General features: G+C 39.5%; 1 protein-coding gene across 2 annotated transcripts in view; it reads right to left on the bottom strand.

The window, feature by feature from the left end:
- The window catches only part of ZFAND3 (zinc finger AN1-type containing 3), a 391,008-nt gene that overhangs the window by 27,384 nt on the left and 344,641 nt on the right, over positions 1-18,983 (bottom strand). For both annotated transcript variants that reach the window (XM_058306672.2, XM_058306673.2), the window contains one exon: positions 384-551. In XM_058306672.2, coding sequence (XP_058162655.1) covers positions 384-551 — 168 coding nt within the window. The remainder of the gene's footprint in view (positions 1-383; positions 552-18,983) is intronic.

Below are 18,983 nucleotides of genomic sequence, written 5' to 3'. Positions count from 1 at the left end.
TCCAAGTTAATTTACTATCTGAATTTTATGGTACCTATCCCAGAGTTTGGCTAATTTCTACATAAGTCATCAATGGGAAGGCACCAGAATAAAAGGCAGTACAGAAACTTAAAACCAGTAACCAGTGACAATGTAACTCTAAAGAAATATGTATAAAAGTTGTTATGGATCTGTTTTTGCCTTTTTGTATGTCTGAGCAGAAATAAAGGGTTTTTAGAAGCAAGAATTGTCTACTCTAGATTTCTCAAGTTCCAAACCTACAGCTTTGCAGTGAGGTATTCAGGAGAAGAATAAAGGACTTCAGCCTCTTAGGAATAAATTACAAAGCTATGTCAGGTTGTCAAGGACACAATCACCATCATGCCACTGCGTGAGATGCTTACCACAGCGACATGATCCCAATTCCTGCTGCACCAGCTCCAGTTTGGTTTGGCACTGGTAGCACCGGCGTCGACTCTTCTGTTTAGAGCGACTGGTTTCCTCGGACCGTTCGGTAGTCTCCAGTAGTCGTGGTCGTTTCGCTGGTGAAGCCTCATTCTCAGACTGTGAATCTGACCAAAACAACATATTTGGGGATCAGGGTTAGTGCTTGGCCTGGCAAGCACAGCTGATTAATGTACTGCCAGGCACTCTCCCAAATGGGCTGCTGCCCTTTTCTAGGAACTGGATCTGTGTGAGCAAGAGAACAAGTCTGAATCCCCTGGTTTATACTGCACAAACTGTGACAAGTGTGTGCCTTTAGATCTGATTTCTAACAAATTAGGCCTGAACTTGGAGAGGAGGGTGGGGGTGGCTCAGCAAAACCATTTCTATGTTGTTCACAGGCGCCTAGCTGCTTACTGCTCACAGTGGTTGTTTACCTCTTCTTGGTTATTGGCTTATCCTCAAGTAGACTATAACTCTTTAGAGAAGGGACTATGTCTAACATTTATCTACACTATCATGGTCAGGACAATTCCTCATGCAAAGCCAGTGTATGATGAGTGATCCATAATCTATAAAAATACTAATGTTGGGGTGGGTGGGAGGGGGGGTATATGGGGACCTCATTTTTTTTAATGTAACACTTAAAATAAAGAAGAAAAAAAAATACCAATGTTTCTGTTCCCAAACACAAACTAAATACATAAAAATCAGGTTCTAAAATGGAAAATTTATTCAGAAGTGAAGACGTATCTGCTTGTTCCCAAGCAAGCTCCAATTTGGGACAGTATTAGGCAGCACCTGACTCCACAAACCCTAGGGGTGGCCAGTAATAGGAGGTATAGAGTGTGACACTTGTGTTTTCCAAAACTTTGTAAAAATAACTAAAAGCAAAAAGTTCACATCACAAGCAGGCTACAAATAAATCTTATGAACTCCCCCCGCCCCAAAAGAAAAAGCAGGATTCGGGAGCTCTGTATACTGCGAATGCATCTCTGATTAACCAACGATGCACTGAAATTTCAAAGTGGTTTTGTGCTAATCCACCCCTGAAAGGGAATCTCCTCAACTTCAAAATAAATCCAGATTCCTCCATTTCTCAACACTTCCTCCGCTAACTACCCTGGTTCAAGCCATCACTAGCTCATCCAGCCTAGAATAAAAGCTTCTTAACTGGTCTCCCTGCTTCCCCCTTCCCCCTACAGTCCGATCTCTTGGCAGCCCCCATTAAAAATCAAGTTGTCACATATCTGTTCAAAACCTTCCAGTAACTAGCTCCCCATCACAGAATAAAAGTCCAAATACTATGACCCTCAAAAGTCCCTGCATGATTTGCACTCCACCCCCACCCCCAATCTCTCTTACCTCAACTTCTACAACATTCCCCCTCTGCTCTATCCACACTAGCATCCTCCTCATTGTCTCTTGACTTAGGACATTTGCACCTTCTGTTCCCTCTTCACCCAGATCTAGATGAGATTTCATCTTTTATGTCTTTGCTCCAAAATCACACGTCCAATGAGGACTTCTTCTCTGACCTTCCAATCTAGACCACCACTCCCTCCCATCCCTCTAACACATTGCTTCCTCTGCTCCTCTGCCTGCTTTATATTCCTCCACACTACTTATGTTTCAACAATATTCTCCAGGAGAATGCAAGCACCAGGAGGGAAGAAAGTGTCACCTGCTTCATTTACTGCCTACAACTCAATAAATATTTCTTGAATGAATGAATGAATCTTTTTCTAGGCAATCCTGATTTTCTACTTAAAGTGGCTGCAATGATAATCTGCACCCTGTTGGATGTGTTTTAGTGAAGGCTGTTTTCCTGTCCTCCTTTGTGTAGGGAAGATGTTGCACTTCCCCAAGCACATCCATAGGCCCCAACAGTGATGCAAGGGCAGTTGCTTACAGTTCCCCAGGCCCATCGCATTGTGTACTGACAGAGAGAGAGCACGCACCATTCTTAGCAACTGCAAACTTCATTTTTCATCTCATTTAATTCTTCCAGTCCTACATGATACTTTCCTCCAGTATGAACTAACTAAACAAGGCCTTTGATGAAAACAATTTAAATCAAGTTGAGCCTATCTCCCAGCTCTGCCAAGTAAAGCTGTCCAGACCCAGTAAATGTGGTGACTTGAGGCAGCCACAGACAAGCTAGGCCTCCTCCTCCTTCCTCTACAAGAGCAACAATCTAAATGTAAATGATTACGAAGCAGCCAGCCAAAAGGAATTCTCCTTGTGTGAGCCACATTGCTCTCTAGGGGGTCCTGCTTTACAAACCAGCCATGGCACTGTTTGTATTAATAACCCTATTTAGATATACTTTTTTTTTTGGTAACAAGAAGAAAAAAATTCTAGAGTAAAAGCCGTAACAAAAAACAATATTTGTTCTGAGATGAGGTCTTAAATTTGGAGTACCCTTATAAGACATAATCCTTCTACCAGGGGGGTAGGGAGGGCAGGAGGGTTCCCCATAGGCAGCTGAACTCTCGTCACTATTAGTACTGTTAAAATCCTCCGATCCTAACGTGATGCCAGCACATACCTCTAAGGTAAAAGAGGACTGCTCAGACCCTGAACCTCTTTCGTTCATACCACTAGCTAACAGAACCGAGAGTGTGTTTGGAAATGCAGAGTTCATATTCAAAGCATTTTTCCATGAGTCTGTCCCAAATTCTTCAACTATGCCACCTACTTGCATGGTACCCACCTATTTCCTAAGCAAACCTTTTCTGAAAGAATAAATCAATTTAATTTCAGTGTGATAATGCTACCAATAACTATTTTCAAATAAGCAAAGGAGTGATATATTAAGAAAATATTTTAATGTATCATTGGGAAATAGCATTTGTATTTATGTACTCATAATCATCAGTTATCACCAAAAACCTATTTAATGGGATGCACAAAAAGTTAGGAGACTAGTCCAATTCTAATTTCTTATCCTCCAATTCCTCATCTTATCTGATAAATCAGTATTCAATAACAATCCTAGGAAATAAATCTACATGGTCACATACTGAAGTTTTCCTTTATCCATTCCACATTATATAAAAAAAATTACTGAACTATCTGTTCTGGTTAGAAGTAGGCATGGGACATTCCTGGAATAATGGGTTCTAAGGGAGATTTCTTATGCTGCGAACAGCTTCTGGCTATACTACACTGGCCATCCTAAAAGAACCCAACTCAGTCCTCTAAGAGTCAATGCCCTGCCATTTGTCTAAGCCAAAAGGCATCCATATAGAGAACATCTGAGCCACAATTGTCCTAGACAATTCTAGACCAAGACAGACAAAACGGCAAACAGAATGTGTTATTTTTAGAAATAAGGAACTGTTCCCTGACATTAAGAGATCCAAACCTTTTTAAGCTCTGGAATATGCCCACTTACCCTTCACACAGTTAATGGTTGGGTAGAAGTAAAAGAATCCTCATGCCCTCTACCACAAAGAGGGAGGGGAAATGAGTTCCCTAAACTGTTTACCAGCTTCCACACATACCATCCAGGAAGGTGACTGGTAAATATAACTTACTGGTGAAGCAAATCATTCTTGGGCATTTTATCGTAAGTCAACTTAGTGTTTTAATTAGAAACTAATGAAATAGCATTCTGCGGGATCATCATCGTGTCTGCATAAGAAATTTACATCTTCTCTGCTAATTGCTTAATGAAACCTTGTGCCATGGGGTAAGTTGCCTAAATAAGAGAAACAGATGTTCAGGGCAGGGATTCTAATTACAAAATAATGAACTAAATAACTCAATTATAGATTTTATGTCAATTAGGACTATCAGAAAGAAAAGACCCAAACATGACAAACATTAAAGGAGCTCTCATCTACTGTCCATTTTTTTAAATTAAACTTTTATTTACTTTTTGCTCACAAATATTATTCCTCATTATGCTGAGGTATTTTCAATTTCCTGAACAGTAAAGGGAAACACTTGACAGTCTACTTGCAGAATCTGTACTTGGGCAGTTAGGATTAAATGTGGAGATAAAGGAGAACTGAAATACCTCTTAGACACAGCTTTAACTGTCAGAAGAAACAAGTCCTTGCAAGGAGCATGCTCATTAGCATCAGGAGAAGCTGTAGTGGCAAGTTTGAAACTGTTTCCGCCCAAGGTATTACGAGTGACTTCTAATTAAAGTCCTTTATAAAGGGCCAATGAAGCAGATTTTTTTCAGATATGCTTTTTCTTGGGAACATGCTCTAGTCTGGATATACCCACACTCCCATGCCAGGTTCACAGTTCTTGGTACTCACCAGACCCTTCTCCCTTCCCCTGCTAATATTTAATAGAATGAGAAAGATAGCACATCAGATCTTTTAGCCAATGGAAAAATCAATCAGGAAAAATATATGATTAATTGAGGAAGAGAAGTCTTAAGTAAAAAGATTTTACCTATCAGCTCCCTACGTTTAAAGATAACCTCTACTTAATTTGTGACCGAGAAGCCAGTAATGTTCTTTTAAAAAATAATCTTAAAATACAATTTCTTCTAATTGTACTTTTCTAGTCAATCTCAGAAAAGAAGGGATAGGATTTTCAATTTAGGAACAGAGTTTTAACTGGAAAGCTTGACTTGAGACAACAAACAGAGCTACTTCTTTTAAAATTCTGTTTTGTCTGTGACAGAAATTCACATTTGTTCTTTACTGTCACTGTTCTTGTCTTTATTACTTATGTTCTCTCCTGAAAATTTCCAAATAAATTGTGTCAGGCCTGTCAGGAGTTGAATCCCAAAACTCTCTTATTCTCCTGTCACTGTGCAGCTTGCAGCTTGCAAAACCCAGGCTGCTAACCATAACTTTGGCCTTCAGACATCTCAGGCAGCTCTCAGTCCTCTGCAGAAGCCAATACTCACGTATAGGAGAGTGGGAGAAGCAAAGTGGCAACAAAGAGAAGGAAGCCTTCTTCTAATGCCTTCACCCACACTTTTCCTCACTTCTAAGAAAAAAAGAAGAATCTGTTTAATCTCAGGTTCTATGACAGCTTTTGAGGTACTCAATCAGTTTTTTTAGAATGTATCACAGACTCCTGACAGATTGACATTTATGATCCCAGCAGCCTGTGCTAACATGAGTAAGAGCAATAATTAATGAACACTCACACATCACTGCTGTCTCTCCTTTGACCACTGAAAAGGAGCTTAAGCTGCTAAAACCTCTGTCCACAGAAAATACTATATCCTCAGCAAAAGGTTAGACATGAAGAAATCTGTAAACAGGCACTTCTTCTCTGTGTTTCTCCCCATGTTTTGCTTTCAGAATATATGCAGGATTAGATTCATCCTCTCCTGGCATTTTCTCTGTGCCAAGAAAGACTTCAGGAGAAAAAACTCCTACATTATCCATGAAAGAAAAAAAAAAAAGATCCCTACTTTTTTTGACTGGGATTGTCTCTTCCTTTCTTATATTTCTAAGGCTCTAGAACAATTTTAGAAAAACATACATGTTAAAAAGGACATTACATGGACAGAGAAAGCACTTCAACTCTTTGGAAGATGCTGATTGTTAAAACCCTATGGTGAGGGAAGCAGATGTGGCTCAACTGATAGAGTGTCCTTCCATATAGGAGGTCCAGGGTTCAAACCCAGGGCCTCCTGGCCAGTGTGGTGAGCTGGCCCATGCACAGTGCTGCCACATGCAAGGAGTGCCATGCCCCACAAGAGTGTCCCCTGCAAAGGGGAGCCCCACATGCAAGGAGTGTGCCCTGCAAGGAGAGTTGCCCCACATGAAAAAAAAGTACAGCCTGGCCATGAGTGACGCTGCACTCACAGAGAGCTGACATAGCAAGATGATGCAACAAAAAGAGACACAGATTGCTGATGCCGCCAAGAATGCAAGCGGATTCAGAGGAACACACAGCAAATGGACACAAGAGAGCAGACAACGGGGTGGGGGGTGGGGAGAGGGGAGAGAAATAAATAAAATATTAAAAAAAAAACTATGGTGAATTCTGTCATTTTCATTTGATATATGATATGGAGAGGACTCTAGCTTGAAATTATGCCTAGGGTGCCATGTTGCATATCATAACCATTTTAAAGATGTTAGTTGTTCTCAAACTGTCAGGCAATTAAGGATTAGTACCATTTCTGCTCTCCCTCCCCCGCTCCTGCTTATTTTCTCTGTTTCTCTCTTTGCTATTAGAGACATCTGAGGGTAGTTTCTTCTTCATCCCAAACTCAAGACTTAAATAAGTACCTGTGTAAATTCCATTTAGATTCAATAATTGCTAATATGTGCAATACTGCTTCTCTCCCATATTTATAAATTTCCCTCCCTGAACCATCTGAAAATAAATTGCAAATATCAAAATACTTCGCCCAAGAACAACATAGATGTCTCCTAAAAATAAAAGCATTTCCCCACGTGACCAAAATATTACACCTAAGATAATTAAGACTACTTATGCAATGCCATCTAATATTCAATCCATGTCCAAATCAAATTTCATGTGTTACATTTGGCTGTCAAGTGCCTGTTAAGTCTCCCTTCATTTGGAAAAGTACATCCCTCAAAGTGTTCATTTGTTCATTTACTCATTTATTAATTCAAATGACATGAACTTTTTGAACAGTCGTGGTTAGTTTTCCTGTGGAATGTACCAAATCCTAGATCTTACTGTTTTCTTATGGTATTATTTAACTTGTAGGGAATTTTTAATTGTCTGTCTCCTCTGTTACACATTCAGGACCCAAAATACAAAACTTCTAGCAGGCCCCTGACAAAATCAAATGGTTGGAGGGTTGTCACAAGTCAGGGCAAGTGAGGAAGGGCAAGTACTAGTTCCTATTGAACACTGGCAGATGGGGGAGCAATGTTCTTTCTCTGCTTCTACTGTGTCTCTGCCAGATATTGGCTACCTGTGCGTTGGCAAAGAGTAGATACATAGGCAAACATTAGGAGATGAGCTAGCTACTAGTATGTAAGCCCATGCTTTCTTATGGCCTGATGGCATTCCCTATGACTTAAGTTGGCCCTAGAAGGCTAGACAATTCATTCCTTCTATCATCTCCTTTTCAATGGCCTCTTGGCCCTTTTCTGATTGCTCTTTCCCTTCTGAATGCCTTTACACTGCTGTTAATAGCTGCTCTAAGGAGTCTCTTCATTGCTAAATCAATCAGTTAACTCTAAAATTCTTCCTTATTTTAAACCTAAGGGAAAATTTTACCAGGTTAAAAAACAAATCAAAAGCCCAAGGTTCACTTACAAAAAAAAATCGCAAACAATAAATACAATAACACTCTTCAGATTATTTGATCTCTTTAATTATCTAGGCCCCTGAATTAATGACTGTTCTGTTCAGGACCAAGACAACAGTCACTATTTCAGTAATCATTTCTCAAGTTTTTACTGTATGCAGGCATGGGCCTTTGAATTGGCAAGTCAGAACTGACAACAGGAGTGACCTCTCCCCTCAAGGAAGCCAAAATCCAGAACAAAAGAAATATATACAAATAAACCTATAGCATATTAAGTGTCATAGTAATGATATGAGCAGGGTGCTATGAACACAAAAAGCAGGGAGTATATTGGAGGATGGGTGGTTAAGAAAACGGAAAGATCTGAAAAGCCTTCATGAAAAGTACATCCTAAATTTAGGAACTATATACAATGTAGACACAGATGACTCCTAGGCCATACCTGTCATCCCCACATTGTTTTCTCTTAGGCCTGTTTTTTGCCCCCAGAATCTTTCTGTATATATAAGTTGTTGTTCATCTACCTACTTCTCTTTACCAAAAATGGTATCAACTAATAGACCATGTCACAGTCTGTAGACCAAAGACACTTAGAGAACACCAGTTTGATGGGGTTTTAGGGAAATAAAGCAGTTGCTTATCTTTCCCTTCTCTGACCTGGGTTCAATTTTTTTCCTGGGAGTTCACAAACATCTCAGTAAAATGCCAATGGTCAGTTTAGTTTCCTTCTATCATGTTCTCTAACCTTAATATTGGTCCATCTGCCCACTCAGACACATACATAGCTTTCCTTCCAATTTTTTTCAAGTATCGAAAGCAATCGAGTCAGTAAGGAATCTTCCCAGCCCATTTTCTCGTTTCTGTTGCTTAAGCCACCATGTTTGTGGTAGCTGGTTACAGCAGCCCTAGGAGCCTAAGGCTATTCTGGTACTGGGAAATGGGGTACTGCTGTAACAAATACTTCAAAATGTAGAAGTGGCTTTGGAATTGGGTAATGGGTAGACGTTGGAAGAAATTTGATGTGCCTGAAAGAAAAAAGTCTAGATTGCCCTGAAGAGATAGTTGGTAAAAGTATGGTTGTTAAAGGTGATGAGGTAAGGGCTTAGACAGAAGTGAGGAGTCTGATATGGAAGCTTCTACTACCTTAGATAATATGTATATCACCATGAAAATAATATTGTTAGGGAAGCGGCTGTAGCTCAATCAGTTGGGCTCCCGTCTACCATATGGGAGGCCCTGGGTTCGTGTCCTGGGGCCTCCTTATAAAGGCAGGCTCACCCACATGCTGCGGAGAGCTGCCGGCCCGGGTGCTGCAGAGTACCACCAGGCTGCAAGTGCCACAGAGAGCCGACTCAGCAAGGTGATACAACAAAAAAAGGGAGACAAGCAAAAATGCAGAAGAATGTGCAGCAAATGGACACAGAGAGCAGACAGCAAGCAAGCTGTAAGTGCGGGGGGATTAAAAAAAAAAAAAAAAAAGAATATTGATGGAAATATGAACATTAAATGACAGTCTCAGAAATAGACAAGGAACACTGGAGGAAAGACAATACTTTGTATTAAGTGGCAGAAAATGTGGCTAAATTGTGTTCTACTGTCATGTGGAAAACAGAACTTGTAAATGATAAACTTAGATATTTAGCTGAGGTTTCCAAGCAAAGAGCTGAGACAACAGCCTGGTTCCTCCTTGGTGCTTATAGTAAAATGTGAGAGGAAAGAGATAAATTGAAACAGGAACTGTTAAGCCATAAGCGACCGACACTTGATTTGGGAGATTCTTGGTCTATCCACATTGCAAAGAATAGGGATATAACCCACATCAATCAACCACCTCAGTAGAAGAAAGGGATTAAGAAGGGATTATCCAGGAAGGGTCTGTGGAGAACCTTTTAGTCTAATGGCATGGATCCCCTTGACAAACACTGGAGATTCACAAAGTTTTTGAGAATGTTATCCCAGCAAAAACAATGCCATCTTGGACTGAAAGTGACAGAAACACTTTGTGAAACACTTTATATGAAAGACAGCTGCCAGACTTCTGAAATTCTATAGACAGGCAACAGGCTGACAGACCTACTTGGATAAAACATGTGCTACCTTTTGAGGAAGAGGAAGAATGACTCTGAGGGCAGAGCCATGGACTTAGAGGCAGAGGCCAAGGAGGCCAGATCAGAGAAAGAGTCTGTGGGGGTTCCACTGGCCCAGATGGCAGAGCTTCAAGCCATAAAAGCTTATTCTCAAGACTTGAAACTTAATGGAATTCTCCCTGCTGGATTTCACACTTTGAAACCAGTGACTCCTTTATTCCTTCCAATCTCTCCCTTTGAGAATGAGAATATCTATCCTATGATTGCCCCACTATTATATTTTGGAAGTAGAGAACTAGTTTCACAGGTCCACAGATGGAGAAGAATTTTATCCTAGGATGAATTACACACACAGAGTCTTCCCTCATATCTGATTTAATAATTCAGATGATAAATTCTGAGACTTTGTGAGTTGATATTTACAGGAGATTTCTGGATGTAAGATTTGATGCTGGATTGTGTTAAGATTTGGGGGACTGTGGGGATACGGTGAACGTATGCTGCATGTGGGAAGGACATGAATTTCGGGGGGCCAGAGGTAGAATATAGTAGGCTGAATAGTGTCCTCCCAATTTCACACCTGTCTTAAACTCAAAATATGACTTTATCTAGAAATAGGGCCTTGCAGATATGAAGACCTTGAAATGTAATCATCCTGGTAATCTTATATAAGAGGAGAGGACACAGAGATAGACACCGAAAAAAAGGCTATGCAAAGACAAGAGGCTGAGATTGGAGTCAGATCCTAGGCCAAGCATGGGAATAAAAACAAGCACCAGAGACTGTTTCACATGGAATCCTCCTGTCCAAATATGATCATGCAATTTCTCTAGGTGAATAAATCTCTATTTATCCTCTGCTCTTAGAATATGATTTATAAAATTTACTCCTTCTACCATTTTCTTCCCACTCCTGATAACTATGGATTTCTGGGAATTGTAGTCTGTATTAGCCAAAGGGGTGCTGATGCAAAATACGAGAAATTGGTTGGTTTTTATAAAGGGTATTTATTTGAGGTAGGAGCTTACAGATACCAGGCCATAAAGCATACGTTACATCCCTCACAAAAGACTATTTGGAGTAAGATGGCTGCCGACGCCTGCGAGGCAGGCTTCCTGGGTTCCTACGTTCCTGGGGCTTGCTTTACTCTGGCTTCAAGGTTCCTTCCTTCCTGGGGCTGGCTTGTCTTTCCTCTGCGTGCTGACTTCCCAGGGCTCCAGTTTAAGTCTTCGGCATCAAACTCCAAAATCAAAACTCCAACATTAAGAGCCTTCAACTGTGTTCTTCACCATGTCTTTTATCTGTGAGTTCCTACCCACTAAGAGATGGGGACTCAATGCCCTAATTGTAACTTAATCATGCCCAGGTACAGATCAGATTACAAGCATAATCCAATATTTCTTTTTGGAATTCATCAATTATGTCAAACTGCTACATAGTCATATAGTATTCAATTTATATAAATTTTTTTTTCTTTTTCTTTTTTGATGTGCTAATTTTGTTTGAACAAGTCATATCTTGAGCTTAATGATGGATTTAGATATTTTCATGTAATTTAAAAAAATCTGTCCACACAAAACACTAAAGTTTCTTTACTATTTGTAGGATGACACACAAAAAAGGTATTTTTTCTCCCAATAGAAGTCAGAAAATTTCATTTGAAATTTTATTTTTTTAAAGGTCAAAAAAGGCAAAACATGTATAAAAGTCCCCCACAGGCAGAAGCCATAGTTTCGCTGAAAGCTTTTTTTTTTTTTTTTTTCAGATTTTTGTTTTTCATTTATCCTCCCCACTCCCCTATTCCCCCTGCTGTCTGCTCTCTGTGTCCATTCGCTGTGTGTTTTTGTGCGTCTGCTTATATTCTCACCAGGTAGCTCCAGGAACTGATCCTAGGACCTTCTGGAGTAGGAGAGGGGTGATTACTCTCTTGTGCCACCTCAGCCCCCATGTTCTGCTACGTCTTCTTATTTTCTCTTCCCTGTGTCTCTTGTTGTGTCATCTTGCTGCACCAGCTCTCTGCATCGGCCAGCACTCTTGCACAGGGTGGCTTTCCTGCATGGGGTGACATTCCCACAAAGGGCAGCACTCCTGCGTGGAGCCACATTGGCATGGCTTGCCTTCACCAGGAGGCCCTGGGGATCGAACCCTGGACCTCCGATATGGTAAATGGAGCCCAACTGGTTGAACCACATCTGTTTCCCTCTCTGATAGCTTTTTAACAGTTCATGTAACAAGTCTCTTTTTAAAAAGGTATGGACAGGGAAACGGACTTTGGCCCAGTGGTTAGGGCGTCCGTCTACCATATGGGAGGTCCGCGGTTCAAACCCCGGGCCTCCTTGACCCGTGTGGAGCTGGCCCATGCGCAGTGCTGATGCGCGCAAGGAGAGCCGTGCCACGCAAGGGTGTCCCCCGCGTGAGGGAGCCCCACGCGAAAGGAGTGCGCCCCGTAAGGAGAGCCGCCCAGCGTGAAAAGAAAGTGCAGCCTGCCCAGGAATGGCGCCACCCACACTTCCCGTGCCGCTGACAACAACAGAAGCGGACAAAGAAACAAGACGCAACAAATAGACACCAAGAACAGACAACCAGGGGAGGGGGGGAAATTAAATAAATAAATCTTTAAAAAAAAAAAAAAAAAAAGGTATGGACAAGGATGGGTAGCACATTTGAAAACCTGCAGCCACCATTACTGTTTGTTAAATGCCATTTCCACTGCACTAGTTACTAAAGGGACATCACCTAGAGCTAAATTCCAGGGAGACATGGTTGGTTAGTGGAACTTGTCAGGCCAACAATACAGAAGCCATCCTAGGAAGGCTGGTACTTGGCCTGGCACCATTTCCTTGTTTTAGCTTCTCCATTAAGCAAGACCTGTCTACCTGCCCAACTATACTATATTACTTTTCCCAAAAGATTTTTCAGTTACTCATAAATGACAAATTACCTTCATTAGGTAATCTTTCCTTTCTATAACCTGTTTGGGTATTTGAGTTCAACATTACAATTCATTGATTTTTTTTTAAAATTACATTTATAGCATCAGTTTAGAGTACAGAATAAGGTAGAACTATTAAGGCGATACAAAACAGAGAGAAAAGCAAGATAAAGACACCCAAGAGAAAGATCTACGTCTCAAAGACCATATGTCCAAGTCCCTTAATTTCTGTTAATTGACCATAAGTCATCATCTAAGACTACAAGGGTTCAGAGACTCTATTAGTCCACCAAAGGGGTGCTGCTACCAAAGGGCTGCTGATGCAAAATATCAGAAATTGGTTCACTTTTATAAAGGGTATTTATTTAGAGTATAAGCTTACAGTCACAAGACCCTAAGAAGTCCAACTCAAGGTTGCTTTCTCACCAAAGTCAGCTGCTATGTGTTGAAGTAAGATGTCTGATGATCTTTGTAAGGGTTCAGCCTTCCTCTCTTTCAGCTACAGGCTGATATAGGGTTTGTTTCTTTGCAGGCCTTCTCTGCTGTAGGCTGCAAAGTATGAGGTAAATGGCTCATCTCTCTTCCCAGGGTCTCAGGATCAAAGTTCTCTCCTCTGAAGTGTCTATGGGGTGCTCTCTCTTCCTGTGTGTTTTCTTGAGTAAGTGTCTGTTTATATAGCCCACAAAGGGGGCAGGGACTCAACTCTGAGTGACACCCTACTGATGTGGTCAAATCAAAGTCCTAATCTTAACATAATTTAATCAACGACATCTCAGCTGAACCTAATAGTCAAAGGGGCTCATACACAGAGGAACAGACCAGTTCACAAGCATAATCCTTATCTTTTTGAGGGTTCATAATAATATAAGAGCCACAGACTCTAATAGTGCTAACACAAGTCTTGAACTTTTGTTCTACTATCTATTCCAGTATTAACGAAAAATTGAGATCAGTCATGATTTATTTTCATCTATCCAAAGAAAGAGAAGTTTGAGGGTCCACGAAATGCCTATGTATCCAGATTTATTTTCATATCTTCTATATAAGATGGGCAATGTTGTTTTCATTTAGATTCTCAGAGCACTCATTTAGAAGTTAAACTACTTAAAGATATGGACTAAGTCATCTACTTACTCCGTAGTTACATGAAGCCTAGCACTGATGAAGTTTTCAAACTGTCTTTTTTAAGCATATTTTTATTATCTTTTTTTTTTAGATACATAGATCACACAAAAAAATTAAGTCTTATATAATTATGGAACTGCTTTGAGCCTCTGGGTTCTACATGTGGATATGATGGAGAAGTCACTGCAAATCAGTAGCTTCTTCCTCCCAGTTTTTCCTGCTGGCGACTGATACTTGAAGAAGCCTGAAGATAAAGGACAGATATCTTGAAATAATGTGGAACCCCAATTTATTACTCTCCAGACATAAATGACTTGCCCAGGGATTGAAATGATCTGGTCCTGGGTCCTCTGCCAAGAAGAATGAAGAAGGTATCGTTTATGGACAAACAATGAGTTATGGGCGTGGGGTGATGGGAAAAGAAAAATGAAACTCTATTTGAAGGAATTTTTCTGACTTTTTTGTTTCTAATTTAGCATCAGCTAAATCAGTTCTCTCTACCTAGCACTTAGCTTCTTCTACCCAATTTTGATTCATTACTCCCAGGGCATACCCTTAAGCTTATAGATAAATTCTTTGTTTCTCATTTTAGCTTCTTCTGATATGAAGAACAAACCTCAAGTCAGAAAGATGTCTTCTAGTATGTGATGACAAAGAGTGCCCAGGACAGCCTTTTAACTTCATATTTTTTTCTGAATGATTAAGATATTCTTTATTCAGGGACATATCAATGTTGATGTATATACTACCAAGTACCTAGAGAGTTTAGGATGGCTGAAGAAAGCTCCCTTAATAAAATGGCTTACAAAGGAAAGAGAAATAAGCCATTTGCAAAATGAGCTGCTATAAAATCAGGGACTAAGAACTTGTGCATATAAATTTTTATTATGAAAACTGTCTTCAGTCCATATCTGAAACATGAGAAGAATGAGTATCTATGATTTTAACCTCAATTCAATCCATTTTTTCAACTCTCTTCTCTGAAAGAATTATTAACAATATGTTCATGTTATACACAATCATATTAAAAAATCAACTATATATTGTATCAGTGTTAACCCAATTTTGAAAATTATACTGTGGTCACATACAATAATTCCTTGATTTTAAGAATTACCTACTGAAGTATTTATTATAAAGGGATATCGTGTTGGCAACTTGTTCAAATGGTTCAGGTATATGAATGTTGCATACATATATACAGACAGAGAGATAAGCCAATGTGGTAAATGTTAACATTTGGAGAATCTGGGTGAAGAGTACCTGTCGATACTTTGTAATAATCTTGCAACTTTTCTCTAAGTCTGGAATTATGTTTTTTAAAAAATCACCTATACTCCACAATAGCTAAACTTGGAGACAATTGGCAAAAAGGTCTGCTTAATTCTTTCTCAGAAATGTTGACAATACTTAGGTCTGATGGGAAAAGATATAATGAAATGGTTGTAGCAGGTAATCAACCATAATGTTGGACAGAGAACATGCTTCTCCAGATCTGTAGTAAAGTCAACACTTCAATTATTAGCCACAGACTTTACTATGCTTTTATTTAATTTTTTTTTTTTTGCAATTCTTGTCCAATATTTTATAGCATTAAAATCTTTTTATAATAAACACATGGCTTATTATGAACAGACAGGACAAGATTTTATATATATGTATTGGAGATACTGGGGCCAGGGATTGAACCCAAGACCTCGTAAGTGGAAAGCCAGTGCTCAAACACTGAACTACAACCGCTCCCCAAGATGATGTATTTTAACATGTAAAAATGACCTCTACTGAAAGACGTTTGGTTACAGAAAACATTAAAAATTTTTATTGTAACATAGAACATAAAATCTCCCATTTTAACCACTTTCAAATATACAATTCACTGGTGTTAATTACATTCACAGTGTTGTGCTACCATCACAGTCATCCATCACCAAAATGTTTCCATCATCTCAGACAAAAACTCTGTACCTATTAAGCATTAGCTCTCCATTCTGTGGTCCCCTCCTTGCTAACCTATAATCTACTCTCTGCTTCTATGATTTTGCATATTCTAGTTATTTCATATAAATGAGGTCATAATATTTTTCCATTTGTGCCTGGCTTATTTCACACAACACAATGTCCTCAAGATAAATCCATGTAATAACACATATCAGAACATCATTCCTTTAACAGGTGAATAATATTTCATTGCATGCATACATTACATTTTGTTTATCCATTCATCAGTCAGCTGATGAACACTTGGGTTGCTTCCACCTTTTGGCTTTTGTGAAAAATGCTGCAATGAACACTGGTGTATAGATACCTGTTCAGAACCCTGCCTTTCAATTCTCTGAGGCATATAGTTAGAAGTGGGATTGCCAGGTCATATGTTAATTCTATACTTGAGGAATCATCGAACCATTTTCCAGGGTGGCTATACCATTTTACATTCCTGACAACAGTGCACTAGAATTTCTATTTCTCTGCAACCTCACCAGCAGTTGTTACTTTATGGTGTTTTTTTTCTTTTAATAGCAGCCACCCTGGTAGGTATGAAGTGGTAACTCATTGTGATTTTGACCCTAATGGCTAACGATGTTGCACATCTTTATTTATTTGCCATTTGTATATTTTCTTTGGAGAACTGTCAATTTAAGTCTTTGGCCCATTTTTAAATTGGGTTGTTTTATCTTTTTGTTGAGTTTAGGAATTCCTTTATATTCTGGATATTAAACCCTTAACAGATGCATGGTTAGCAATTATTTTCTCCCATTCTAAGGCTCTCTTTTTACTTTCTTGGTAATGTTCTTTGATGCATAAAAGTTTTAAATTTTGATGAGCTCTTTTCTGAGCATGTACCTTGCCCTGGGCACGTGCTCATAGGTTTAGAAATCTCCCTGTTATTGGAATGGCTCCTCTTCTTCCTAAGAAAGTCTTTCTTTTCTCTCCTAGAAGTTCTATTATATGTCTTAAAGGTATTAATATTTTGTCCCAGGCTGTCATTATTTGATTATGTCTTACACTGATTTAGCTTCTGAGAGCTGCTTCTGTGTGCTGGGTGAGTTCTGATATGGTGACCCAGAAACAAGAGTCCTTGTTCAAGCCTGCAGGCTGTGACCAAAGAGACTGGTACAGATACACATGCACATAGGGGCTTCTCTGCTCCCTCTGAAACCAGGACCAGGGACCGGACTGACAGTATAGGCTGGCTCTGCACTGAGCAAGGGAGGGGCATGGAGCAAGGGTCAGCAATGGCACAAGGTTTTCCTACCTCTTTTAGGTTGCTTTCTTCTTGGTTTGGCACCAACCCCTTAACCGTCTTCTAGAGCTGTGCAAAAGATGGCTCTGCCAGCATTTGCTATTTAAAGATTCTGTGAGGAAACAGAACCCTAGAGCTACTCCTTCTGCCATCTTGGTGACATCACTTCTCGGCATTTAATGACACCCTCACTTCTTAGTCTACACCTCTGCAATCCTAATAAGGACCAGTTTTTTAATTGCATCAATTACTGCAAGCACTGTTCTAGGAAGGATGATCACCAAAATGTTTAAGACAAAATTTTATCTTCTAGAAACGGGTTTATCAATAAGACTCCAAGGAAAAGGCGGACTTAATATTTGTGATTTACAGAAACTATCAGTTAATGCCAAGCTAGAAAACCAACTGCTGTAGGCCAATCCTTTCTATTCAAAACAGTACCACACAGGTACAAAAGCCATCCTGCATATTCAGATACAGAACTCAAGCTCTACTGTAACAACTTTATCTCTGAAGGAGAGTTCTTTTTTTTTTTTCTTCAAAGAAGCAGTTCCTAGTATATTTTTTTCAATTAATATTGGCTCACATTCAAGGTAAAAAATCTTCAAGATTGTCTGCTATATTCATTCTTTATCCCTCACTAAATTAACAGAAAAATTAACACAATCTGAATTAAGTGCTCTATTTTCTTACATATACATGTATACACTTTCAGTAAGTTTTGAAAGGATAGATGGATGTGAGAAATGCACAGCCTGTAACTAATTCCCCTGTCTATTGAGCTAATAGAGAGGTGGTTTACTTAAAATTCTGAGCTTTGGTTCTGCGATTTGGGAATGGCTTTCTGAAACTCTGTGAGTGGACACTGGTAATGAAACAGAGAATTCAGAAGGGCAGGGAGCATAAGGCCAAATAAGCTTTTGTAGGAGAGTGTGCTTACACTCTAAAAATAATTATACATATGTAGCAGAAGGCTGGTTAACTGAGCCCACAGAGGCATTTGTCTGTGCAGATAACTAATCACACTATGAAGTCCTGGATGACAAAAATGCTTCTAAGGTTAAACTGATTTTTAATCATAAAGAAAGAATTTACTGGCTAATGTACCTCCTCATGTTACTGGTTTGGATGCAACGGCCAGTCTTTTTTACCAAGATTTTAACCACAAGAAAACTATTAACCGCCTGAGTTCCTTAAATTGTGATTTGCCTCTGAAAAAAAGAGTTCTCAAATTACAGATATAAAAGTTTAGAAAGGAGCTCAGAAAATAAGAGTATTTTTGTAGATGGCAAGCCTGTGTAAAAATTATTTTCCACTAATACATACAGTAAAATTTTACTTTTAAAACATGACCAAAAAACAAAAAAAAGACCACTACCACCACCAACAACAACAAAAAAAAACACACACACAAAAGTTTGATTTCTCTGGTTCTCGTGCCCAACCTTCTCAAGAAAGGTTGGAGGGCTGGGCTTCTCTCGTTCAGAGCCCTCACCTGTTCAAAGAAGGGTTGAGGGTTGACCCCACAGATGACCACCTCCTTTCCAAGTCTGCACTCTCTAATTTGCTTGGCCTCAGGTTCTTATTACCAGCTTCTACTTCCATCTCTTTTTTCAACCAGACTATCTGTGTGAGTTCTTTCTCAGTTTCCTCTACACTCCCTCAAGCTTCTTTTCACTCTCTTTTCATCTGATTGTTAGATGTCTTTGCCCATATCTCCATTAACAATTGAACATTTACCAATCATAATGTTAGGTGCTTTAGATGCATTATCTCATTTCCTCTCAACAGCTCTATACAGTAGTTGGATCTTTTATTACTAATTCCATTTTATAGAAGGAAAAATCAAGGGTTGCAGTGAAGAAGCAACAACTTTCAATTATGTAGCTGGGAAAAGGTGGCAAGAGAACGTAAACCCAGGCCACTTGGCCTCTAGAGCCCACACTCTCCACC

The sequence above is a fragment of the Dasypus novemcinctus genome, chromosome 11 (assembly GCF_030445035.2).
Source record: "Dasypus novemcinctus isolate mDasNov1 chromosome 11, mDasNov1.1.hap2, whole genome shotgun sequence".
NCBI lineage: Eukaryota > Metazoa > Chordata > Mammalia > Cingulata > Dasypodidae > Dasypus > Dasypus novemcinctus.
The sequence above is the reverse complement of the archived record's forward strand: the minus strand, read 5'-3'. Positions and strand labels throughout refer to the sequence as shown.